We start from the raw sequence: 25,591 nt of genomic DNA on the forward strand, positions 1-25,591 counted from the left end.
AGCAGGAAGGGGTGTCGCTCTAAACCCCCACGGCACGGCACGCCGGCTCTAGGTGTCTCCGCGTCCTCCACGGAAAACGGGGCCTCCCCAAGGACCTGAACCCTTTGGGCCTCTCTGTGGCTGGGCTTTCACAAGTCCCTCATGAGAGGCTGTTAAGGGAAGTACGGCCCTGGGGGGGTGTCCGAGCGCTGCCTGGGGTTAGAAACGCTGAGAAATAGCAGGTGACCCTGTCGAGTTGAATTGTGGCCAGAGGCTAATGGAGGGGGCGCAGGGCAAGGTCCTGGCCTAGCCTTGCCCTTTAATATGAAATTAACCACCTGGGAAGGGGGTGAGCGGTGGAGGAGTGCTCAGAAGGGATGATGGGAAGACGCATAGAAGGGCCCGACCCAGCGAGGGGAAGGAGCTGCGGGCGGGCAGGTGAAACGCCAGACACGTGGGGGGGAGAGGAATCGGAGCCGCTCCTATAAGTGTCTGAACCTGACTGGCCCTGGCAGTTCGGCGCCAGCCTCTGCTGCAGGGGGCAGAAATCTGGCTTGGAATGAGAATGGAAACAGGAGTCCCACACCCCCCAACGAACCCTGCCAGCGGTGCAGGTGGGCCCAGGGACGGCAATGGAAGGCCTCGAGCAGGGGTGGCCAACCCATTACAGACAAAGAGCCAAAATAGTGGTGGATATAGTGCAAAGGGCCGAGGGAAAGAAGTTGTTTTAAAAAAAAAAAAAAAAAACCCCAAAGAAACGCTGCCCCTTTAAGAGCCACGTGTGGCCCAAGCAGGCGTCTGTTGGCCACAGTGGCTGATCTCGCTGCCCCAAGCGGCGCCCTGACCAAACAAGGAAAAAGATCGGAGCAGGGGAACGTAGGACAGCCGCGGGTGCGGGTGCAGGAGCCGAGCCGCGGGTGTGGGAGCCACAATTTTTCCGTTGAAGAGCTGCACGCAGCTTGCTGAGCCACGGGTTGACCGCCCCTGGCCGAGAGGCGGGGGGAGGCTTCCTTGCAGAGACTGGCCCGACTAGCGGTGTTGAGGGAGGGAGCCTGGGAGGGGCTGACAAATGAGGTGAGGGAGCACGCGGGTGCCCTTGGGTCAGAGCAGTGCCTGCCTGCAGAACACCAGGGCTTGGACCAGGCCTGGCCTTCCTATGGACCATGGGAACAGCCGAAGCTACACGCCCCCTGCTCGGGGTATGAGCCACGCTGGCTGCTGGGGGCAGCTGTCCCAGAGTGGGGCTGCCTGCCGGCCAGGGGCTGAGTGATCGGAGCCAGCCAAGGGCAGAGCTCGCCCCAAGAGGAGTAATCCCAGTCCTACGGTGGCTCGGCGTGTCCATCCCGCTGCTGTGGCCATGACTCATGGGGGGGATCGGAACGTGGTGGCAAGTGCCACCTACTGGGGTTGCCCCATGGTCAACTTGTTCTCAGCTGCGCCAGCGATGCCAGTCTCTGGGAGGGGCTGGTGGGCGTTTGCCGGCGCCCCCCTCAGAGCTCTTGTGGCAGTAACGGGCTGCTAACCCATTGACCAGAGAGCTGCCAGCCTGTAGTGGAAACAGCCTGTCTCCATGGTGTGGAAGGGGTGAAACCGACCCGACCTCTCTCCCTAGGTTCTTACAATCCCATGACCCTGGGGATGTTCACGCTGATGTATTTCTTCCTGGCCTGCTGGACCTACGGGCTCACCGTGTCTGCCGGTGTCTTCATCCCTTCCCTGCTGATCGGAGCGGCCTGGGGCCGGCTCTTCGGCATCTCGTTGTCCTACCTGACCGGGGGATCGGTGAGTTACCGCCCAGGTGGGGGCAGTTCGGGCATTCGGAAGTGGAGCCCCAGTAAGCCTGCGAGCAAACCGCGTCCGCACGGGGTGGAGGAGGCTGTGGGGGTCCTAGTGGCTGTGCTGGGCGTCTGCCGTGGGGAGGGGTAGAAGTCAGAGGGCTCTGTCCCGCCCAGTGTAACGCGCGGCTCGTCTCTCCCGCGCAGATCTGGGCCGACCCGGGGAAGTACGCGCTGATGGGGGCCGCGGCGCAGCTGGGTGAGTTGGCCGGCCTTCAGGAAAGCGCCCGGTGGGAGCCGCGTGTTTGGTTCCAGGGCGAGCGGCCCGTCGGGTGGAGCCCACCTGCCTGGAGCGCTGGGAAAAGCCGCTTGCTCAGTGCCGAAGGGGCTCGTGCACCTGGCGTGTCGGGGGTCAGTTCCGGGAGGGGCGTGCAGCTCTAGGGAGGGGGCCGGGGTCGGACTTCACCACGTGGGCTCGTCTGTGGGCTGCTTGGCCCATCCCCTATGGAGTCACAGAGCTCCCGCGGCCCCTCTTGCTGCCCCTGCGCGGCCCCCTCGCTCCGGCCCGCAGCCTGAAAGGAGCCCTCCCCACGGGCCCTGCGGGGAGACCCTCCCCATGTACCTCACACACCAGAGCCGGGGGGGAACCAGGCTAGTAGATTTTGTGGGCTCCAGCCCCTGGGATCAGTGAGGCTGAAGCGCCAGCATGGGCTTCCCAATGCCGGGGGGAGCCCCAAGCCTCGGGGGCTGGATCCAGGCAAACCGGGGCTGCATCCGGCCCCCGGGCCTGAGGTTCCTCACCCTGTCCTAGGCTGTGGGGAACAGCTGACTGGAGCCAGCCAGCATCCTGCCCTTCCCTGAGGAGCGGGGCTTGGCAGCCCGGGGGCTGGAGACACTGGATTGCGGGTCAGACGTGGGTGCGCCCTCAGGGTGGCCCCCGTGGCTCTGCGCCGCCGTTCTCCACCAGGCACAGCACACAGCCTGCCCCCCACGTGGAGCGTGACGCTAGCTGCAGCCGTGGGGACCAGCTCATGTGCCAGCGCGGGGTTCCGGAGCCTTTGGGGGAGCCCCCCGGCTCTCCTCCCTGGCCCCCCGGTCCGTCCCTCTCCCTGAGCTGCGACCTGCGCCTCTCCCTCAGGTGGGATCGTGAGAATGACCCTGAGCCTGACCGTCATCATGATGGAAGCCACGGGCAACGTCACATACGGCTTCCCCATCATGCTGGCGCTGATGACGGCGAAGATCGTGGGCGACTACTTCGTGGAGGTGAGCGGCCTGGGGGCTGGCGGCCGGAGTCAGCCCCACCCTCCGGCTTGGGGCGGGAGGGGCCCCTTGATGGGTGGGGGGGGCAGGGTCTTTGCCAAGCTCGCAGCCCGGGGTTGCCGCCTCCTTCGTGGGCTGGGGCGAGCGACCCTGCGGTGAGCCCCGAGGGGCTTTGCAGGGGGGCCGTGGGCCGTCTGGAGGGGGCTTGCGGCCCGGGTGCCCACCCGGCCCTGCGGCTGACGGCTTTGCCCCCCTGCAGGGTCTGTACGACATGCACATCCAGCTGCAGAGCGTGCCCTTCCTGCACTGGGAGGCCCCGGTGACGTCTCACTCCCTCACGGCCAGGTAAACGAGCTGGGTTCCGCCAGGCCCCCGGGCGCCCCACCTCAGAGGCGCCCGCCAGTCCCAGTTCCCGGGGCCGTCGGGTCTGAGCGCGTTGGAGGCGCCGCCGCCGGCTCAGCGGATCCCCCCGCCCCTGCCCGTGCGGTGGCGCCGGAGAAGGAAGGGGGCGGGGGGATGGGGAAGGGAGCCCGGGCCCCCCGCTGCCAGACCAGGGCCACAGACCTGAGCTTCAGCCCATTCCTAGGGGCTGTCTCCCGGCCCGGCGGGGCAGGTGAAGGGCCAGCTCGCGGGGGAGGGGAGGCGGTGCCTGGGCTGGGCAGGTCTCCCGAAGGGGGAGCCCACATGAAGCTTTGTGGGGACGTGGAGCCGGGTTGTCGGGCCCCCGGCTGTTCCCCAGGGCCACGGGGCCGGTCTGTTGGCCGGGCTAGAAGTGGAGTCTGCCCCCTCGTGAGGGCTGTTGCTAAGGGGCTGTCCCGGGCCTGTCATGGGAAGCGTCCGAGAGGCTACAGCAGCCACAGAGGCAAAGGCAGAACCAAGCTAACAGGGCAGGCGACAGTGGGAGCCAGGGCCCTGGCTGGGCGGGGGAGGCTTGGCTGGTGCCGGGCACGGTCTCGGCCCAGGCCGGGCAGCCCGGCCCATGTCCCCGGCGCTCTGTCCTGCAGGGAGGTGATGAGCACGCCCGTGACGTGTCTCCGGAGGCTCGAGAAGGTGGGAACGATCGTGGACGTGCTCAGCGACACGTCGTCCAACCACAACGGCTTTCCCGTGGTGGAGAGCAGCCCGGATGCCACGCAGGTGAGTCAGGCCGCTGGCCGGCACGGGCTCCGGTGGCCAAAGTGACCCCGAGTTTGGCAGCAGGGGGCAGGGCCGCGCCGCAGTACTTGGGGTTCAGCCCGGACCGCCGCATCGGGCCGGCGTTTCGCCGCCAGCGCAGTGCCCAGCTGGCCGGGGCTGGGCAGCTGCAGGGGCGTCTCCCTGACACTTGTGGGCATTTGGGGGGCCCTCTGCCGTCCCTCCTCCCACCAGCCCAGCTCCCTGGGTTCCTGGGCACTGGCTGCTCCTGGCATGGCTCTGAGTCATGGGGCTCGCTGGCTGGCGCCGGCTGGTGGCTTCCCTGCCCGGCCGGGGTGAGGCTGCTGTCGGGGGGCTGCAGGACCTTGCTGAGCTGGGGCGCCGGTGACTGGTTCCCCCATCTCTAGCGAGGTTCCCAGTACCACCTGGTGACCCCGCCAGCGAGCAGCCAGGAGCCAGCAGGGTGGGGGGTGCCCCAGGCACTGCTCAGAGGCACCAGGCCAGGCGAGGGGGGCAGACACCAGGAGAAAGACCCATTCCCCAGCTAGCCCCCTTTCCTGGGGCGCCCAGCTGCTCTTTGGGCCACCCCGAGACCGCGAACTGAGTCCTCCCCGCCCGTGTCATGATGCTGCCGGGGGGCGGCCTCTTGCTGGGGGGTGAGCAGAACTCACGAGGGGCCCTCGCTGGTAGCGGCCTGTTGCCCGACGGCCCAGCCTGGGGCCCGGCTCTGCGTGTAACCCAGGCGGTGAGCAGCCGGGGCCTGTCTCCCTGAAGGCTTGGTCCCCTGCGGCCCTGCCGACGCCTGGCGCTCTCTTGCAGGTGGCGGGACTGCGGGGCCTGATCCTGCGCTCCCAGCTGATTGTTCTCCTGAAGCACAAGGTAACCGACCCCGTGGGACTTTCGCCGGCCAGGGGCGCTCGCTGGGCCTGTGTCTAGCAGGGCCCTGCGGGTGTGTCCGGCCAGCCCCTCTCCTGCCTCAGCCTGGCCCAGTGAACCAAGACCCCTTCCCTGTTGTAGAGCCGGGCCTACGCGTCCCTGGGCAGCTCCTGGCGCCTCTGTGGAGCAGGCCAGGCTGTCGCGCGGCGGGTGCCAGCGCTCTGCCAGGAGGCCGCTGTTCAGACCAGTGGGAAGGGCCCCCAGTTTTCTGCCCGAGGGCGAGCTGGGCTCATGGGTGCCACATGCTGGACCCACCGTCGGCCATTCCGCACTGCGGGGGCTATCCCAGGCCAGGCGCCGGGGAGCTGGCGCTCGGGGCTCTGTTCATGGCTGTCAGCCCAGGGCCGAGTCCCTCTGCCCCCGCACAGGGGCCGTCGGCCCGTCTGCCGCACCGGCAGCGGGACGCGGTGAGGCAGGGCTGCCTGTGTGCGGCTCTGGGGGTGCTGGGTTCTCCCCCGTCGAGTGAGAGCAGACAGGTCTTCATGGTGCTGGCTGCCGCTAGCGGGGCTGGGCCTGAGGGAGCAGAGCGCGACCCGTCGGGGCAGGGCAGCTCCTGGCCGGCTCGGAGCCCCAGCTCCGGTACCAAGGCTCCCCCCTCTCCTAGGTCTTTGTGGAAAGAGCCAACCTGAGCCTGGTTCTGCGACGGCTGAAGCTGAAGGATTTCCGGGACGCCTACCCCCGCTTCCCGCCCATCCAGTCCATCCACGTCTCCCAGGACGAGCGCGAGTGCATGATGGACCTGACTGAGTTCATGAACCCCTCGCCCTACACGGTGCCCGAGGTGCGGCTGGCTGGGGGCAGGCCGCTGCAGACTCACCTCGGGACCCAGCCGGGGTGGGGGGCACAGCCTGGCTCGCTCTCGCGGGCTTGGGGCTCCTCCCGCCGCTTGGGGGCGTGTTGGGACCCTTCAGATGGGAAGCAAGCGTCTTTCCCCTGGGGCATGTGGGGAGCAGTCCAGTGGGAGAGAGCCCCTTACACAGGGTCTGCTCGGCCCCCTAGGCCCTCCCGGGGGCTGGCACACTGGGCTGGGCTCCCGCTTGGCCCCGGGACAGGCGGCTTGCTCTGACCTCCGGCCTGGCTCTGGCTTGCAGGAGGCGTCTCTGCCGAGGGTCTTCAAGCTGTTCCGGGCGCTGGGCCTGCGGCACCTGGTGGTGGTGGACAATCACAACGAGGTGAGTGGCAGGTGGCCTCGGGGGCGGTGGAGGCCGGCCCAGGTGAGCTGCGGGGTGCTCATCGGTCCCTCTGCCTCCCCTGCAGGTGGTCGGGCTGGTGACGAGGAAGGACCTGGCGCGATACCGGCTAGGAAAGGAGGGGCTGGAGGAGCTGTCCCTGGCGCAGACCTGACACTGCTGGGCGGCCGCGGAGCCCCGTTCCCCTGGAGACGTCACCCCCAGCGCTGGGTAGGGAGCCCGGCCCCTGCCTTCGCCTCTTGTCCGTAGCTGTTCCCGTTTCCTGGCTGCCTCTGCCCAGCGTGGCTGGGCCTCGCCGCAGCCTCTGTCCTGCGGTGCCAGGCAGGACCCTGTTCCCCTCTGCACTGGGGCGTCGGAGCAGCTTGGAGGCTGAGCGCCGGAGTGGGGACGCCGAGCCCAGCCCCACGAAGCGGGGTGACCCCGGCCGGCGCGTTGCCAGCTTGAGCCGCCTCCTGGGAACGTGCACCAGCCTTCCGGGACCAGAACCGCGTGGCTCGGGCCCCGTCTGCACCCACCTCTGCCCCAAACTGTTCTCCAGTGGTGGGAGCCTGGTCCCATATCTCCTCACGGGCACCCGGCCGAGTGGAGGCTCCTGGGCCGGCCGGGGGACCAGTGTCTTCACGCTGCTCCCCACTCACGCGGCTCTGACCCCGTGGCGAAGGGAGCTGCCTTCCCGCTTTCGCAGCCCGGCCTGGCGGCTCGGCACGTCTCCCGCGATGCAGCCCGACGACTGGGCCAAGGGGCTCCCAGGCGCCTTGCCCCTCGCCAGCACTGAGCCGGCCTCTGCCACGTGCTGCAGCAGGCCCTGCGTGGGCAGCGACCCATCTGGGCCCCCCGGCCCTGCCTGGCCGTATGTCTGCCATGATGCAGCCCCCCTCGTGTCCTCTGTCTGCTTGAGCATCTCCCGGGGGGGGGGGTCACCCTGCATGGCCTGGGAGGGCCCCGGGTTGGCCAGGATCCCACGCTGGGGAAGGGAGGTTGAGTGCGCTGGTTATCGAAGGCCTTGTAGAACGACAGCCGTGGCCTCCAGCCGCATCGCTACGGGGCTTCTTTCCCCCGGCCGTGCCCTGGTCCAGCCAGGTTGTGGGCAGGCAGCCAGCCCCGTGCGCCCACAGGACTGGGAAGTGCAGCCGCTGGGCCCTTGGCCTGTTTCTGGAGAGCAGTCGTCTCAGCAGAGCAGGGCTGCTCCCTGTCTGGGCGGCGCGGCCTACCCGGCTGCCTACATGGCGGGCTCTGGGGCAGGGGGCTGAAAGGAAGAGGGAGCTGCCTCATGGCACGCCATGTGGGATGCAGAAATGGAGCCTTTGCAAATGATCCCGTTCCCCCTGGTCCAGCAGCCTCTGGCCCTGGCTCCTGCCCCTTGCTCCCCGCTCTCCTGGTAGGGGCGCGGAGCGCAGCCCCTGCTCCTGGGGGAGGATGCACAGAGCCCATCAGAAATAAATCACTGGAACCAACGCGCCGCTGCCGGATCTGCTTTTCCGTCTGCTGCGCCTGAGCAGCCGTGTCCAGTGGCGGGCGGAGGGGGGGCTTGGGCAGGAAGAGCTGGTTTGGCGCGCCTGGGGCTGCCTCGCCCAGCTCCTGACCTGTGGGTGGGGAGAGGACGGGCCAGGCGTGCGGAGCCAGGGCTGGGGAATGGGCTCGCACCGGGCCTCGTGCGCAGCTGTGCAAATCGGGCCTCGGCTCCTGGCTGCTCTTCGCACTGGCGCCTGTTCCTGGAGGCCGGAGGACATGACAGCTGCGGCCTGCCAGCTCTGTGTGCTGCTCTGAGAGCCGGGAGCCCTGGGGCTGCCTGCTGCTGGTCACTGATTGCTCCAGCCCGCTGGTTCCTGGAGCAGCCTGGGGGCGCCTGGGCTGCACAGGCCTTGGCCCTGCCTCCCCTTCCACGGGCCCTGAGGCCCAGGCTCCACCCGCTAGCGCCCGGCCTCTGGCAGCCACGGGGAAGCTGGGCTCCCCTGGCAGAAGGCTGCTGTCCTCGGTAACGTGGGCTCCCTTGGGCACCATCTCAGCTGGAGTCTGACCAGCCAGCCCCAGGCCTGCCCTGTGTCCTATTTACTCTGCGGTGCAGCCATTTGACACGAGCCGCCCGCAGGTCGCCCCTGAGGGCCGGGCACCCGCAGGGCGTCTAGCAAGTGCTGGGACGCAGGCTGGGCTCTTCCATCCCTGAGAGCACCCCCCCCCCCAGGCTGAATGGCTTCCAGCGTCCCTCAGAGCTGCTCTGAGCACCCCGGGCTGGACCCGCTCGCCTGGTAGCTGCTGCCCTCGCACAGTTCTGTCGCCTCGGGCCGGGCAGGCGCGTGCTCCGAAGGGGGGTGCACGGGGCCCTGGATGCTGAACGCTGGGAGTCCCCACGATGCGCATTGGAGTAAGGGGCCATTTCCTCTCTTCTCCCCCCGCCCCCCCCCCCGCTCGCTGCCTAGGTCCGAGGAGCCGTTGCAAAGCCGAGTGTCTATTTTAGAAGCCTGCAGATTTTCTATGGCCACGTGCCCCCGGGAGCTATTTTTGTGCTGAAATAAAAGGCTGTTTGTACTTTTAGCCCCGTGTTGGCGACTGTCTCTTGCCATCTGGTGCAGGGGGGCAAAGGGACAGGGCCCGGGCCACATGGGCCGGTGTGTCCAGGGCTTGTCCCGGCCGGCAGGCGAGGTGGGGCAGGGCGCTGAGCTGGAGCGGGAGGGCAGAGGCAGCTTTGGGGGTTGGCTCCCAGCCCTGGGGGGCTGCGGGGAAAGGGTGTGTGGGGGAGCGATTTGGTAGTGGCCGCCTGGCCTGGCCTGTTTGTCCCGGGCTAAGCAGCCAGTGTGGCTTCCGTCTCTGGGCAGGGAGAAGGCCCAGCACGGCACCCCGGCCCTGAGCATCATGCTGCCCCCGGTCCCATCCGCCTCCAGGCCTGGTCAATGGGCGCAGGGTACTACCCAGCATGCTCTGGGGCATTGGGCATGGGACAGAGCCCCCGGCCCTTGATTCCTTCCAAGGACACCAGTGAGGCGAGGCCGGGGCTGCCCCCCACCCCCAGGGCCTTGCTTTGTGCCCCCCCCCCCCCCGGGCCCTTGCTTTGTGCCAAGCTCAGTGGTGCCCCCTGCTGGCCGGGAAGGACCCACTACCTGCCCCACCCCCACCAGCCAGCTCGGGAATCCTACACATGGGCAGATCTCAGGGCTGCCCTGCCCTTGGGGTGCAGGGGCGGGAGTGGGCGGTGCCCGCGCTGGTGGGGGTGGGGAAGCCAGGGCTGATCTCTGGCACGCTGCCCAGGCCCAGCCCCCACCAGGCTGCACTGTTCTAGTCTTGGCTCCTACCCCCGCCCAGGGCCCGCTGCCCCCCGGGGCTCTGAAAAGTGCCAGCCCTCGGCTCCCTGCCCTGGGTGAACCAGCTCCTGTCGGGGTTTGCCAGGCACTTCAGCCCGCGCTCGCCGTCTTCTCCGGAGCTGGCAGAGTCCCGTTGTACCCAGCCCTGCCCCGCTCGGGGCTGGAGCAGCTGGGGCCCACTCTGCCGTAGCAGGAGCCAGGACTTCCTCCCCCCCCCATCCCTCCAAGCAAGCCCAAGACAGCAGCCGCAGCGTCCTGCTGCCCAGATCTCGGCGGCCGCACCGTCGCTTGGGGCCGTGGCCTGTGCTGAGGGTCACTGACTCACTAGCCCCCTCCTGCAAGGGTCCCATCCAAACAACAGCCCTGCGCCCTTAGCGCCCGCTGGGGAGCTGCTGTGTCCTGCCTGGGAGAAGGCAACGGCTGGGCTTTCCAGTCTGGGACTGGAGCACGAAGATGGAAAACGAACGCTTGGCTGCAGGCCAGAGAGAGCCAGGTACTGGCCCACCGAGCAAAACTGGGAAAGGAGAGCTGTGGAGGGGTCCGTCCGCCCGACCCTCGTCCGAGGGTTTAGCTGGGGCTGAGAGGCAACGTAAAGCAAGAGGCAGAGAACGGTGACTGCAGAGACCCGGGTGATGCCTTAGGCTGCTCTGCTAGCCCCAGACGTGGCCTCGTTAGCCATTCATTCATTGCTCCCCCGGGGGGGTTGCTGGGGCTGGTACTGGTTACAGCCTGAGCATGCTCTTCCTGTCCAGCTGGGAGGGTGTTTGTGACTCCAGCCCGTGCTCTCCAGCCCAAATCCTAATTGCGCCCCCCGGGGGGGGGGGTTCCTAGCCCAGCTGGCACCTGGAGGGGGTGGTAACATGCTGGCCCTGCCATCAGCCCCCATCTGCATGGGCCGGGCGCTGGCTGGGTGCAAACACACCCCTCGCAGCAGCCACGGCCTGGGAAGCTGGGACCTGCAGCCGGTGGGGGAGTTGCCCCCCTGTGATCCCTGGCAGAGGCTGGGGGAGGGTTTTCTACTCATGTCACATCCCTGCTCGCTACACTGTCCCCTTCCTGCGAGTCACGTGGCCCCCTGCCCTGATCCCCCTGACTTTGCCCCTGGCTGTGCACACTGCTCACTAGCGCTCGCACGCTGATCACCGGCAGCCCGGCCTGGAGGTTTACGTACAGCTGCGGGTAGGAGCCTGGCAGCTGGTGCTGGGGCCGAAGCAGGCTTGTCCCCACAGCGAAGGGGGAGCCGGGCTGTCCCTTTGTGGGTGGCCCAGGCAGTCCTTGCAGGAGCCCATCCACCCCCCCCCCCCCGCTCCCTCTGCTCTGTGAGCCCCTGGCCTGGCCCTGATGCTTGGCAGTGGAGCGATGCCGCGGCCCTTGGCTGTTCCTTAGCAGCGGAAGGGGCCAGGCAGAGCCAGAGATAAACACCTGGGACCTGTTGCGTGGGGTGGGGGCGGGTGGTGCCCAGGTCATGTGCTGGGGAGCTGCTTGGCTGGCCCTTCCCAAAGAGAGAGGCTCAGGTCGGGTGTGGGGACGCACCCCAGCGCCCCGCCTGAGTGAGAGCCTGCTCCCCTGTGCCTTCCGGCCACCTCAGCTCCACCCAGCCCCCTCCCAGGTCTGCCCGACTCGGGGTCCCATCCACACTGCTCCCCCGCTCCCATCACAGCCCTACTTGATCCCCCTGCCTGTGCTCCCCACTGGCCTCTTTGTGCCTCCGTTCAGCCTGCCTGAGTGCCGCGGGACACGGGGGTCTCCGGGGCAGGGCCTGGCTTGCGGAGGGCAGTGGGAGCCTGGCACAGGGACGTGGGGAGGACCCCGGGGGCGGTCCGGCTGGCTCAGAACCTCTCCAGCCGCCCGGCTGGGTGCAGGGCATGGCCCACCCGCCCCAGCACCCTCCCATCCCATAGAAGCTCCCCCCACAACAGCCCCCAGCCTCTGGCTGCCTTGCTGAACTCTGCGAATCGGCTTCAAAACGCCAGGTTACTGAGCAGCCGTTTGCACTGGGGTAAGCCCGTAAGGCTGCAGAGGAAGGGGAGCGCCCGGGCTCTGCTGATCTTTTCCCAGATGGGCTTTGCTTGTGTGGCCGGGCCAGGCAGTGCTCAGGAGGCAGGCCCCCCCGCACGGGGCAAACGGAGCAATTGCCCCAGTGCCCGGCGGTGCAAAGGGGTGGATGCCCCAGGCCCTTTAAATCGTGCACTGAGCGGCACAAAGGACGTTAAGGGCTGCTTAGCCCCAGCCCTGCCCCTTCTGCCTGAGGCCACGCCCCTTCCAGGGGGCACAGAGCACAGCCCACCCCCCTTGCCCAGGGGCCTGGCACGGCTGCCAGGAGCAAACAGATCAGATGCCCCCCCCCACTGCCCTTTGGGGGCCAGCGCCCCTTCACCCCACGGGGGGTCGCCTGTCACCGGCCCTGTGGCAACCAAAGGGAGCAGGGGCAGGGAGGGTCTTGCTTCCCTCATCCCCGTGGCGACAGGCACCGCGTGGGTGACGGGGTCGCTGGGTTTAATCGTGCTAATACCAAGGATAGGAAGGGCCAGGAGCGGCGGAGGCCCCCTAAGCGTGGGGAGCCGCTGGTGCCCAAAGCATGGCCCCCTCCCCTGTGCTGTCGCCTCTTGGAGGCCCCTCCCACAAGGACCTGGCTCCGCCCATTCCCCCTAAGGCCCTGCCCCCTGCTCGCTCCTCTCAGCCCCCTCCCCCACCTCACTCACCCTTCGAGGCGTGTACCCGTCCCCTCCCCGCCACCCCTGCCTGTGGGTCAGGTCTCCCCATCCGCAGCCAAGCTGGGTGGAGGCCAGCGCCCCTCCTCGCCTGGGGGGCTCCCAGGGAATGCTTAGGCCATCCCTGCGGAGTGGGGCCGGCTCCACGCGGGCTGCATGACCTGGTTCCCTCCCGTCAGCCAGGCCACGCAGGGAGCCCTGCTCCCCCGGGCGAGGGGAATGCCTGACTCCAGCGCCTGGTAACGGAGCCGGGCGCAGCAGCTGGACAATGCCAGCATGGCCCCAGGCGGCGGGAAAGGGCGCTGGGGAGGGGCTGCCTGTCCCGCCCCCGCCAGTCAGTGTGCATGGGGGGGGCAGGAGGATGTTTCCTGGGGGGTGACGGGTGACACGTCCCTGCCTGGCTGGCAGGAGATTGAGGGGTGCAGTGGAACAGCCACGAGCGTGGGGGAAGGGGCAAGCAGCAATGGCGGGGTGGGGCGGGGCGGGTGGTGATGCCCCCCCCATGGAAGGCCTCTCAGACACGGGCGGCCCACGGGGCTGCGCACGGCAGTGGGCAAAGCGGCCAGGGGCTGGCATTGGACACCGAGACCTGGCAGCCGCGCTGTGGTGGGGAGAGGGCAGGGAATGCCCAGCCGCTCCCAGGCTGGCCCCCACCGGCCGCCCGCTCGAGGGACGATGCTCAGAGTAGGAGCCAGGAGGACTCGTGCCTGACCCACCACCAACTTCCTGGGTGACCCTGGCTTGGGCTGCCTCCCGGTGCTGGACCCTCCTCCCACCCCTTGGCTCCGGCGGCCTCTTGCTCCCCTCCCCTGGAGTGGGCGGGTGGGAGGCCTGGCCCCTGGGTTCCTGTGGATGGGCCAGACCCTGGGAGCAGCGAGTTGGTTCCCCAGCGGGTGCCCTGTGCCCCCTCCCCACCCTGGCATGGTCAGAGGTTGGTCCAATTTGGCTGCGAGCTGGGGAATGAAGGGGGAGTAAAAGCCCCTGCTTAGGAGGAAGTTCACGTGAGCGGAGGTGGGTGGGGCTAAGATAAACCCAGGAGGCTGGGAGCCGCAAAGGCTGCTGGGAGGCAGTCAGGTCTCACCCTCTGTTGAGCAGCGAGGAAAGGAGGGTAAGAGTCGGCGGGCAGGGCCTGGGCTGGGTGTCTGTGCTTGGCAGGGGGCAGACGAGCCAGCGGGAGGAAGCAGCCAGGCTGGAGAGGAACAGGCCTTTGCTACGTGTTATAGGGTATTTGCATTGGGACCCGCAGGAGAGGGCTGGCATGGGCGTGCCCACCGCGGGGAAGGTGGCAGGGACCTCCTGGGGCCAGCACTGCATTTGAGAGGATGTCTCCATTGGTCTGTACTGGGGGAGGCTGCTCCTGGGGGGTCCTTGTCGGGGGGTGTTTGCTGGGCTGGTTCCTATGGAAAGATGGTTTGTCTCCTGTCTGAGAATGGCTCGCGGCGCCCAGCGGGGAGGCTCAGCTCTGCGCTCCCTGCCCCACGTTAGACCAGCCTAGATGCTGCCCTCACTTACGCCGGCCGAAGGGGAGGGGCTAAAAACACAGCTGAGACTCAGCCCTGGGAGTCTAGGCCACACCTACGTTCTCCAGCCACGCCCCCTTTCCTGCTACACCTCCGAGAGCCCATAGGGGTATGCCTGTGGGCTCCGGGAGACTGGCCCAGGCCCTGCTCCCTAGAATCCATTCCCCCAAACCACACTGGAGCCTCTGCATCCTCGACCCTCTGCTTCCCTGCCAGGTGGTTTGGGTGTCCATGCTGAGACCCTCGGGCCTGCTTCTCCCAGCTAATACCAAGGGGTATGTCTACACTACAAAGTTAGTTCGAACTAACAGACGTTAGTTCGAACTAACTTTAATAGGTGCTACACTAGCGCTCCGCTAGTTCGAATTTGAATCGAACTAGCGGAGCGCTTAGTTCGAACTAGGTAAACCTCATTTTACGAGGACTAACGCCTAGTTCGAACTAGCTAGTTCGAACTAAGGGCTGTGTAGCCCTTTAGTTCGAACTAGTGGGAGGCTAGCCCTCCCCAGGTTTCCCTGGTGGCCACTCTGGCCAACACCAGGGAAACTCTATGCCCCCCTCCCGGCCCCGGACCCCTTAAAGGGGCACGGTCTGGCTACGGTGCCCGTGCCAGGTGCAAGCCTGCCAGCACCCAGCTAGCAGACCCTGCACCTGGCACGGCACAGAGCCACCCACCCGATGCCCCCCAGCCCACCCCCTCTTGCCGGGACCAGGCTGGCGGCTCCCGGGAGCTTGCCCTGGACCGCAAGAGGCGGGCACCTTCCTGGGCTAGTGCGGACATCGTGGACCTCGTCCACGATCTCCGCACTAGGCACAGGAAAGTGACCGTCTAGGGCAGGAGAGCTGCCAGCCTGGCCACCCAGGAGCAGGTGTGCATGAAAATCAAGGGGGTCCACTGAGACCCCCGACTCTGAGCCGTGAGCTTACAATGGCCGTCCTGGGTCAGTCCAAAGGTCCATCTAGCCCAGTAGCCTGTCTGCCGACAGCGGCCAACACGAGGGACCCTGGAGGGGATGGACCGAAGACAGTGACCAAGCCATTTGTCTCGTGCCATCCCTCTCCAGCCTTCCACAAACTTTGGGCAGGGACACCACTCCTACCCTCTGGCTAATAGGACTCCATGGACCCAACCTCCATGACTTGATCTCACTTCCCTTTAAACTCTGTTCTAGTTGTAGCCTTCACAGCCTCCTGCAGCAAGGAGTTCCACAGGTTAACTATTTGCTTTGTGAAGAACAACAACTTTCTCTTACTAGTTTGAAGCCTGATACCCATTCCTTTCCTTTGGTGTCCTCTAGTCCTTCTTTATGGGAACTCATGAAGAACTTTTCTGACTGCACCCTCTCCACCCAACCCCTGCTTTTAGAGACCTCTATCCTGTCCCCCCTCCGTCTCCGCTTTTCTAAGCTGAAAAGTCCCTGTCTCTGTAGCCTCTCTTCATCTGGGACCGGTTCCCAACCCCTGATCATGTTAGTTGCCCTCCCCTCTCCCAGCCTTTCTCTTCCCCTCTCCCACCTCCTTTTCCCAGTCTCCCCCAGTTTTGTTCAATAAAGACAGAGTCAATGTTGGAAGAAACGTTATCTTTATTTTGTACATCAATAAGAAGGGGGGCTAGGGAAGGGTAAGTGGAAGGAGGTGAGGGAGGAATGGGGTACGAGCCCCCGATGGGGAGGACTGGGCTGGCTCTGCGGGCTTCTGGGGCTGGAAGCTCTCCTGCAGCCCCCCAATTACTCCCTCTCCCCAGATGGCAGCCTGCGGCAAGTGCAGCCGGGCTGATGGCCGAGTGGTGTGATGTGCCCAGTGTGGGCACTCAGGGCACTCCAAGCCAGAACTTCTTTGCAAGCGGGGCACCCCTTAGAACTGTGTGTCCGGGGTGGGGGTCGGGACCCTTTAAGCACAGCCCTCGGCTAGCCTGAGACAGCATCTCCATGCTCTAAGTCCTCCTTTTATGCCCTGCCGGCACTGCTTCCGGCCATTCTTAAGCCCTGTTCAGAGTCCACTCAATGTGGACTTACTAGTTCGAACTAGCAAAACGCTAGTTCGAACTAGTTTTTAGTTCTAGATGCGTTAGTTCGAACTAGCTTAGTTCGAATTAACTAATTCGAACTAAGTTAGTTCGAACTAGCGCTGTAGTGTAGACGTACCCAAGGATAGGAAGGGCCAGGAGCTGAGAGCGCCTGTAGCTCCCCCTAGCTGCCGGCGCAGTGAGCGCTCTGCACAGCTGGAATACAGTGTGTCCATGGGGTAGGGGTTCCCCCGTGTTACCTACCAGCCCTGTCTTGGGGAGCCAGCGAGTGACATTCATGGAAAACCATCCTCCCACCCTCCCCTTCCCCCAGGCCTCTGCTAGAACCAGACGAAAAGGCCAGGGAAGACACACCTAAACTAAACACCCCAGCCTCATCTGCACTGAAGATAGAACAGAGGGACATCTCATTAGCATACAGAATGGAGACCAGCTCTTCCAAGGCAGGAACCGCACTGAACTATGGGATACCGAAAGCAGAGAAGCATGGCCTGATGGGAAATCTGTGCTCCAAATGCTAATGAACCCAGGCCTGCTCACACCCCAGTTAGTCATGGTCAGACTAATTCTAGCAACGATCCTACTAACATCCAAACCCAGTTGCACTGTGAGCTCGTTCAAGGAACATCCCCCATCACCAGGGGTGATCAGTCTCTATTGTCCCGCCTCTTTCTCTTTGAACTATTGTCCTAGCCCTAGAAAAACTCCTAACCTTGCCCAAGAAAAACTGTTCTGACACCTGGATTTAAACTGCATGGCTACGTCTAGACTGGCATGATTTTCCGCAAATGCTTTTAATGGAAAAGTTTTCTGTTAAAAGCATTTGCGGGAAAGAACATCTAGATTGGCACAGACGCTTTTCCACAAAAGCACTTTTTGCGGAAAAGCGTCCGTGCCAATCTAGACGCGCTTTTCCGCAAAAAAGCCCCGATTGCCATTTTCGCGATCGGGGCTTTTTTGTGCAAAACAAATCTGAGCTGTCTACACTGGCCCTTTTGCGCAAAAGCTTTTTGCCCGAACGGGAGCAGCATAGTATTTCCGCAAGAAGCACTGATTTCTTACATGAGATCGTCAGTGTTCTTGCAGAAATTCAAGCGGCCAGTGTAGACAGCTGGCAAGATTTTCCGCAAAAGCAGCTGCTTTTGTGGAAAAACTTGCCAGTCTAGACACAGCCCATTAGTTCCACTGAGACTTCTTCATCTCTTGTCTGATCGTGCTGGGGGCTCTACTCTGCTCCTCTCCTGTCCTCTGGCCCCCCGGCTTCCATCACAGTCTGGGAACCCCGATCAGTGCAAGCTCCACGGAGTGGTGAGAGATCTCTCTCTTTCTCTCTCCCCCCACCCCCAACTACCTCTCTAAGCATAGCCTCTTGACCCTGCCCTATGTAAACTGTTATAACATTTGTAATCAGTTGTAATCAGTTTCAGTTTAGATTTAATATTGTTAACTGTTTTCACTACTCAAAAATAAATCACTTTCATTGTTAAACTGGTTGCTTCTTTCTTTCTTTCTTTCTTTCTTTCTTTCTTTCTTTCTTTCTTTCTTTCTTTCTTTCTTTCTTTCTCAAGGGCTACATCTAGACTGCATCCCTTTTTTGTAAAAGAGATGCAAATTAGACATATCGCAATTGCTAATGAAGCGGGGATTTAAACCTCCCCCGCTTCATTAGCATAAAAATGGCTGCCGCTTTTTTTCGGCATGGAGCTTTGCCGGAAAAAAGCACCAGTCTAGACGTGGATCTTTCAGAAAATAAAGCCTTATTTTAAGAGGGATAAGGGATCTTTCGGAAAAGGCTTTATTTTCTGAAAGATCCACGTCTAGACTGGCGCTTTTCTCCGGCAAAGTTCCGTGCCGAAAAAAAGCGGCAGCCATTTTTATGCTAATGAAGCGGGGGAGATTTAAATCCCTGCTTCATTAGCAATTGCGATACGTCTAATTTGCATCCCTTTTACGAAAAAGGGTTGCAGTCTAGACATAGGCAAGAGGTGTTGTTTTGGCTTCCCCATTCGCTCTGTAACACTTCTTGTACCCAAGCTACAGATCCCTGTAGTGCCCAAAATCCTGTGGGGTTTGCTCATTGTGTGGTTTACCAGTGAATGACTGTGGGGTGAAAGTGGGGATAGGGAAGTTCTGAACCTGGGGGCATATGAGGATGGCAGCTTAAAGTGCTGTTTAATCCAGCCCACGGAGTCCAAAGGCACATGAGGATGCAGTGTGGCACTGCTGTTAACCCAGGCTGCTGAATCCAGGGACATACGAGGGGTCAGCTTGTGAGTGCTGATTCCCCAGTCCTCTCAGGCGTGCTCTGGTAGTGGGGGTGAGTGTCTGTGTGTGTTGTTAGGGTGTGAAGAACCCCGTCCTGAGGAACCTAGTTCCTGCAGGAGAGCTCCAGTGGGAGGGGGAATTGGCAGCAGGGAGAATTTAGCTCCATATGAGAGCCCAAGTGAGTACAAGCAACACGCTGATGGAATTGTTAACCTCCCCCCAGTCCCAGAAGAGTAACCCTAATAAATGAGCATACCCCAGAGTATTGGGCAAATCTGGTAACACCCAACTGCCGGCGCAGTGCGTGCTCTGCACAGCTGGAATACAGCGTGTCTGATGGGCAGGGATCACCCCGACTGCCGGCGCAGTGCGTGCTCTGCACAGCTGGAATACAACGTGTCTGATGGGCAGGGATCATCCCGACTGCCGGTGCAGTGAGGCTCTGCAAGGCTGGAATACAGTGTGTCTAATGGGGCAGGGATCCCCCCCCCCCATTTCCGGTGCAGAGAGTGCTCTGCACAGCTGGAATACAGCGTGTCCAATGGGCAGGGACACCCCCCCTCCACTGCCGGTGCAGTGAGCGCTATGCACAGCTGGAATACAGTGTGTCCAATGGGCAGGGACACCCCCCCCACACACTGCCGGCGCAGTGAGTGTTCTGCACAGCTGGAATACAGTGTGTCCAATGGGGCAGGGATCTCCCCCGACTGCCGGTGCAGTGATCGCTCTGCACAGCTGGAATACAGTGTATATCTGAAGGGCAGGGACATTCCCCCTCCCCCGCCCGCCAGTCACTGAGCCTTCTGCACAGCTTGAATACAGTGTGTCCAACATGCGCGCACACACACACACACCCAACAGCTGGTGCAGGGTGCACTCTGCACATCTGGAATACAGTGTCAGATGGGCAGGGACCCCGCCTCCAGCCCATGGTGTGCAAGGGGCTGGATCCAAGCCTGAAGTCAGTGATGCCCACTCTGTGAGCTGCCCTTGGGGCCAGGCTGTGCCTGAGCCCCGTGGGTCCGGTCCCTCGTGCGGCTGACAGGAGGGCACTGCCGCCACGCTGGTGTGCTGAAAGAAAGCATTTATTCACCCTGGCCCGTGCCATCACAACCCGAGAACCGCTGGGAAAGCCCCAGGCGACGGACCTCCTTACCCCCACCCCTGGCATCAGAGCCCTGGCTAATAAAAAGGGAGAGAGTTTTATCATTAACCAGGGTGGCACATGGCGGCGGCAGCTGCGGCCTGCCAGTGCCTGTGGCACCCAGACGCGGATGGGTTTACAGGCTGGCGCTGCGGCTGGGGCGTCCAGGCCCGTTACAGGGGCAAGAGCAGGGTAAGGCCCAGGGGCATGCGCCAGGTGTCGCTTTGGTGGGCGTGATGGGGCTTGCTTCTCTCTGGAGCCAGAGCGGCAGGGGGCCACGGTGCTGCCAGCCAGGAGGCCGCGGCTGGGGCCTGCCACTCACACAAGTATCTCCAGCCCCTTGGCACCGGGCGGCCATAGAGTCTGCCCAGCCCAGCCTGGCAGGCTGGCCGGTCCCTCACAGCATGCTGAACTGCTCGGTGTCCACGGCCGGCCTGGCCAGCTCCCTGCCGGTGCCGGGCGGCTCCTGCCCGGGCTCTGCCGTCCAGTTGGCCAGGAGGTCGCTGAAGTCAGGCGGGTTGGTGTTGAGGATGCAGGGGGGGGTGGGCGACGGCTCCTTCCAGAAGGACTGCGGCAGCTTCCTCTTGTGCATGGGCGTGATGTGGGCGTACTTCCTCTCCAGCCGCAGCTTCCAGCCCTCGGCCGCTCGCCGCTTGAGGAAGCGCCGCAGGCCGTATTCGAAGAGCTCTGCCAAGGGCCCCAGCTTCTGCGCCCCGTCCTTGTTGCAGATGGACCGCCAGACCCGCTGCTCCAGCTGCCCGGGGGCTGCCAACAGACCCGGGGCATCCTCGGTGTCCGGGTCGCCGCTCTGGGCCAGGCGCAGCAGGTCGGCGTAGTACAGCTCCCGCCCCGACCGGCAGGGAGAGAGCCCGTCCTCGTAGATGTTGCAGGAGTCGGGGTCCTCGTCCGGGGCCTTCCTCCCGAAGTATCTCTGGATGTCGCTGCTGATCAGCTCCGAGAACTTCAGCAGCTGCAGGGTCATTTCAGCATCACTCGGGCCGCCACCGGCTGCGACGTGCTGCCTCTCTGGGCCAGGACCGGGCTCGGGGGGGCTGACCTCTTCCACCTCCTCCTCCTCCTCTCCCTCTTCCACCTCCTCCTCCTCCTCCTCTGACAGCTCCTGGAAGTCCATGTCCGGGGGGCTGGGCAGGTGGAGCAACGAATGCTGGAAGGAGGTGGGCAGCCGGAACTCCGCCAGGTTCCTGATCACTCCTGCGGCCATGCTATCTCGCGGGCACCGCCGGGCCGGGCGCTCACTCTGGGGACAAGGGAAACGCAGGGTGAGGGCCGTGCGGCTGGGGCACGGTGGAGGGCGCAGGCCCAGGCAAGCGACCCTTTCACTCCCCTTTGTGGGTTATCTCCCCACCCCAGCCTGGCAGGTGCGCCTCCCCGGTGCCATGTCCATGGGCGGCCGGTAATGTAGGCTGGGGCCACCGCCAGGAAAGCCTGGGGCTGCGTGCGGCAGCCCGGCTTCCCCAGCTGCCACAGGAGGCCAGCCCACGGCCGTGGCATGGCAGCCCTGGCCCTCCATGTCACCAGGAAGGTCTGGGCTGGGGTGGGCGGGGCTTGGTTCCAGGGGGCGTGGCTAGGGCAGAAGGGGCGGGGCCAGGGCTTGCCTTCCCCCGCTGGGTTTTCACCCAGGGCTCACGGCGATGTCCATACCTCCCTGCCGAGCAGGCCGTGGAGCCGCAGGCCCTGTGCTGTTCTCCCTGCGCCTGGGGCTCTGTCTGCCAGTCCGAGTCCGTTAGGTTGGGACTGGTGCAAGCAGCTGCTTGGCATCCTGCCCAGCGTGCACCGAGTGCGACCCAGAGGGAGCACACAGGGACCTGGGGCTGTTGGCTTAGCCCAGCTGGGCCGGGGCCCCTGCGCTGGTGAAAGCAGAGACCAGACTCGGCTCTTGGCTGTGCCAGGGTGTGAGGCTGACGGGGTGGCCCTGCGGTTGCTGCCTCCAGGCTCACCCCCTGCTGCCTTTGTGCACAGCCGGCCTGGCGCGGTGGTTGCATTCAGGCTGTTCTCTACAGCTGAGAGGCGGCTGTGTTTGTGTGGCGTCGCGGTGACACCGATTCCGTGGCTGACACCCGCAGCAGGGGCTGCAGAGCGGGCACTACCAGGGCTGTTGCCACAGGCGGCGCGGGTCAGATCCAGGAGAGCAGCTTTACTGCACAACTGGAGATGGGATTGATGCTGCTTCAGCAAACAACCAGCCCCCCTCACAGCTGCCAGGCCCGCGGCGCAAGGCCACAGCCGGCCGGGGGCCGGGAGAGAGCCTGGGGCGCAGCCGGGCGCTCTCTGCAGCAGGCTCGGGCAGGAGGCAGAGTCTTGTCTCCCCCCGAGGCCCAGGCCAGGGGTCCGCCCCCAGGTTGGAGCATGGTCCCACTGGGTCAGAGCGGAGTAACTCCCAACATCCCCTGGTGGTTGCCCCGGGTAACAGCAGCAGCTCCCCTCTGTGTCTGCCGCCATAGTGGTCCTCCCACGAGGTGCTGGGGGGCGGGGCATTTGGGCTCTTGCCCCATTAAGGTCCCGGCTTGTGCTGGCGCTGCATGCACTGGACCAGCCCCAGGGCATGCTGGGAGGGCGGCGCAGCTGAGCCGGAGCCACTCTCCAGAGCGGAGTAGCCCCAGGGGGTCAGGCCAGGGGCTTGGAGCTGAACCTGCTCTGCCTGCGCGAGGCGGGGGGGCCGGCATGGCTGATGGGCTCGGGGGGGCAGAAAGGCCCAGGGCTACAGCCCCCGAAGGCCCCAGAAAGCCACGTGGGGAAGGGCCACTCTCTGAGCCTCCTGAAGAACCCAGCCGGCCATGGCGCCCCTGCTCCCCATAGGAGAGTGCATGTTCGGGGGAGGGTGGAGTCATTTCTATAGGGCCCTTCAATTCCTATAGGCACCGTGTGGACCCCTCCCCTCCCCCTGCTCCTGTCCCTTGCTGCTGCTCTTAGCCCCTCGGGCTGGGCCGTTTAGGGTCTGGTCTGCCCTTCCTCGTGGGCTCAGCTCTGCCGGCGACTGGGAGCTCTTTGGGGCTGAAACTCCCCACAGCCACCCAGTGGGCCCCTGGAGCCAAGGCCCTGAGGGCTGCCTGCATCTCGCTCAGGCTGCCAGGCCGTGCTGGGCACCTCGCTCCAGCTGGGCACTCCTCTCCCTCGGGCTGTACCGCTGGCTGCTCCGGCCTGCCCGTGCCTCTGTCTCCAGGCCCTGCACTAGCTCCCGGGGTGGGCACAGCCTGGGCATCGTGCTGTGGTGTATCCCCCTCCCCGGCTCTGTCCGCGCCAGAGACAGGGCCTGAAAGCAGAGAGAGACAGCGGGGACCCGCGAGCCCCAGATCAGCCACTGGGCACGGGCACCTCCTGCCGGGCATCCCAGCCCCGGCGTTGCTGCCCAGCCGGTTCCCCAGGCAGGCGGCTGGTTCCACACTCCTGCAAAGGCCCAAAGGCCATCAACCACCATGGCCTCCTGTGTTCTGGCCTCTAGGCCCAGCCCCCACGGCCAGCCCCCTGCCCTAGCGACCTGGCCCTCTGCCCCCAGGCCGTGGCATGTACCAGTGCCTGGCTTCTTTCACCCCCCGGCCGCTCTAGAGCTGGCCCAGTTACCGCCACCCCAGCTGGCCTCCCCGCCGGGGCTGGAGCCCAGGGGCTGCCCGTCCCTGCAGCCAGTGCACCACGGCGGGTAGGGCGCACAGCTCAGGGAAGGCTTTGGAGCCCCGCACCAGGGCGGCCAGGCAAAAGGCACAGGTGTGAGGATGCAGGCGGGCAGAGCCCCACAGCAGCTATTGAGAGAGAGCCCCCAGCATGCCCTGCACTCCCCTCCTGAGCACGCTGAGTGGGGAGGGAGGGCAGCGTCCCCTGTGGGGCAGCCCCAGCTGGCTCCCTGCCTTCAGGCTGCTTCCTGCCCCTGCCAGTCGGGAGCCCGTTCTCAGCATTGGGCAAAGATGCTTAAGGGGATCCCACAGCACTGGGCAAACAGCCCCTCCCCCTCAGTGGTGCCCTGTGAGACAAGCCGCAGCGCCATGTCCAAGAGGGGAAACTGAGGACAAGTCACTTGCCCTGTGCCTAGGTAGAGCCAGGAGCAGAACCCAGGTGTCCTGGCTCCAGCTGCCCCTCTGTGACGAGTGCAGCGCTCACAATACAAGGAACGCTAGCTATAGGAGAGCCACATGACTGGCCCTAGGAGAGGAGCCGATGGGTGGGAGGGGAGGGCCTAGTGGCTAGAGCAGGGGACGGGGAATCAGGACCCCTGGTTTTGCCAAGTGGTCTTGGGTGAGTCACTTCCCTGCTGTGTGCCTCAGTTTCCCCAGGTTTAAAGCAGGCGTGACCCTGCTGTCAGGGGGCAAGGCATGTGTACGCCATGGTGAAGGATGCTAGCGCAGGGCACCCCCCATCCCCGCCGCCATGTGAACCCCGCAGCCCGGCAGGCGCGCTGGCAGGACAAACCCATGCGGGGGGCGGGGAGACGGTGGAGCGGGGGGCTAGAGCAGTGTTCCATGTGACCCCCGTGATCAGGAGCCATGGAGCCAGTCCAGGGGTCCCCCCCCGCACTCAATGGTACGTCCTGAGGGAGGAGATGTGCAGACACGGGGGATGCCCCTCGGGTGGGCTGTGGGGGCAGTTCAGCTCCCGCAGGGGGCACTGCAGCGCGGCACAGACTGGGCCGTGTCCTGTGCCAGCGCCCTGCCACGTGGGCATCGCGTGGCGGGCACGTCCAGCCAGCCTGGGAGAGCAGGACTCAGCCCGCCGGCCCCTGGCAGCCTGGCCCCGCTGCCCCCCAAGTCAGCCGGGACGTGCCGCCCCCGCCGTGGGGTGCCGAGCAGCAGAAGGCTGGGGGCACCTGGATCGCGGGCCCCATGCAGCACGTCCCTTTTCTCCGCGCCCCCGTTGGCTGCGCCCTGAGTCCCAGCCCCTGAGCCCGGCCTGGCCTCGCCGTCTCAGCTGCTGGGGGAGGGCAGCGTGGGGCCCAGGCAACTGCACAAATGTCCCAGTGCCGCCCACCCAGCCCCCAGCCGCCCCCAGGTGCTGTCCTGCAACCACAACCAGCCCCTCTCTGCCACTCACCTCCCTGCTGCAGCCGCATCCCCAGCTCCGCTCTCCTCTGCCCGTCCCTCCACCTGGGGCTGAAGTATTTATAGTGGAGCTGGCCTGGCGGCTGGCAAATATTTGGTGGCTGTATTGTAATAGTAGACTCGGTAAACAGAGCTTTGGTTTGCTTTAGTGCCCGGCAACCAGAGAACACTGCCGCGAGGGAGCCAGTGGGCCGGGAGATAGGGCTCACCTTAATGGTCGCCTTCCCGGGGGATTGTGAAGTGTTGTTCCTGTGGATTCACCTATTAAATCGGCGGCCCCAGCTGCCAAACTGCCCCGCACACTCGTGCGGAGGGCTCTTATCTGCGCTGCGGATTGGAGGCGAAATCAAGCCTTGTCAAACAGGCGGAAAATTAAATTTCATGCTATTTTGACTCCTGGAGTAGGCATCTTCTGAAGAACATAATGCTCATCAAACAAGCCCTGTGCAAACACCGGCCCCAGCGGGCCGGGGCTGGGCCTCCCCTTTGGAAACAGCCTCTCGAGCCAGCCGCAGGACCAAAGACAGCCCCGCCGCCTGGGGCCGGGTGTGGTTGTTCCACGGAATAAGGGGGCTGCGGGTGTCAAGCCGACCCCGTCCCTGGCTAGCAGGACCAGTGTTAAGCGTCAGGCTTAGGCGTACGGAGAGTGCCCTGGGGCAAATGCCAGGGGAGCGTGTTGTTAAACGTGCAGAAGGAAAACCAGGAGAAGCCTTTGCCAGGCAAAGCTGTGACCAAGGGTTTCGTTTCTGCCACCCGAGAGGGCTGTTGGGCGAGAGAAGCCCTTGGCTGGCAGCCTCCCTGTTGGTGTTCGGCCGCGACAGGCTGTGGCAGGCGCCCTGGGAAAGGCCAGTCCTGTCTCCTAGAAGGCCACCCAAGACCCGCAGCGGAGAGCGGGGAACAGCGAGGGAAGATGCAGCCCTGGGCGCGGGCGTTGGCTTTTACATGCAGCTGCAGTGCTGAGAACCCCAGGCCCTGCCCCAGGTGGCAGGCTGGTAGCAGTGGGGGGCTGCCCAGTGCCCCAGGTGGGTAAAGTTTGTCCTTTCCTCCGCCCTGCTTTCCCCACAAGCCTCTGGTCAGAGGGAGCCGCCCGTCCCCTCAGGATCATTTTCCCATTTGGCCCAATTTCTGACACCCCCGTTCCGCCCCACTGACGCTGAGCCCTCACGCCTGGTTTGCCAGTGGGACCAGAACACAGCCCAGGAATTCCCTTCTTATTCCCGGGGTCAGCCCACCTCCCTTTTGCCACCCTTCTTTGTTGGCAGCCGGTCTGATCGATCCCTCGCTCCGGGGACCTGTGATCACACCCG

General features: G+C 64.7%; 2 protein-coding genes across 2 annotated transcripts in view; one reads left to right on the plus strand and one right to left on the minus strand.

Moving 5' to 3' along the window:
* Nucleotides 1–8,809, plus strand: part of CLCN7 (Cl-/H+ antiporter 7) — a 42,836-nt gene extending 34,027 nt beyond the window's left edge. The window contains exons 17-25 of the mRNA XM_075899147.2: nt 1,592–1,761; nt 1,962–2,013; nt 2,893–3,020; nt 3,277–3,362; nt 4,022–4,154; nt 4,971–5,030; nt 5,692–5,868; nt 6,179–6,259; nt 6,345–8,809. Coding sequence (XP_075755262.2) covers nt 1,592–1,761; nt 1,962–2,013; nt 2,893–3,020; nt 3,277–3,362; nt 4,022–4,154; nt 4,971–5,030; nt 5,692–5,868; nt 6,179–6,259; nt 6,345–6,431 — 974 coding nt within the window. The 3' untranslated portion in view covers nt 6,432–8,809. The remainder of the gene's footprint in view (nt 1–1,591; nt 1,762–1,961; nt 2,014–2,892; nt 3,021–3,276; nt 3,363–4,021; nt 4,155–4,970; nt 5,031–5,691; nt 5,869–6,178; nt 6,260–6,344) is intronic.
* Nucleotides 8,810–19,140: 10,331 nt separating this feature from the next.
* PERCC1 (proline and glutamate rich with coiled coil 1) lies at nt 19,141–24,419 on the minus strand. Its single transcript, XM_075899148.2, has 2 exons — nt 24,277–24,419; nt 19,141–20,497 (listed from the first exon to the last, which is right to left on the minus strand). Exon 2 carries the CDS (start codon nt 20,459–20,461, stop codon nt 19,637–19,639), a length of 825 nt encoding a protein of 274 aa, XP_075755263.2. The 5' UTR covers nt 20,462–20,497; nt 24,277–24,419; the 3' UTR covers nt 19,141–19,636.
* Between the last annotated feature and the right edge of the window lie 1,172 nt (nt 24,420–25,591).

This window comes from Pelodiscus sinensis, chromosome 15 (genome assembly GCF_052426305.1).
Source record: "Pelodiscus sinensis isolate ZL-2025 chromosome 15, ASM5242630v1, whole genome shotgun sequence".
Taxonomy (NCBI): domain Eukaryota; kingdom Metazoa; phylum Chordata; order Testudines; family Trionychidae; genus Pelodiscus; species Pelodiscus sinensis.

Bases quoted from the DNA above. Each gene is read 5' to 3' on its own strand.
- PERCC1 (XM_075899148.2), bottom strand. From the start codon at position 20,461: ATGGCCGCAGGAGTGATCAGGAACCTGGCGGAGTTCCGGCTGCCCACC.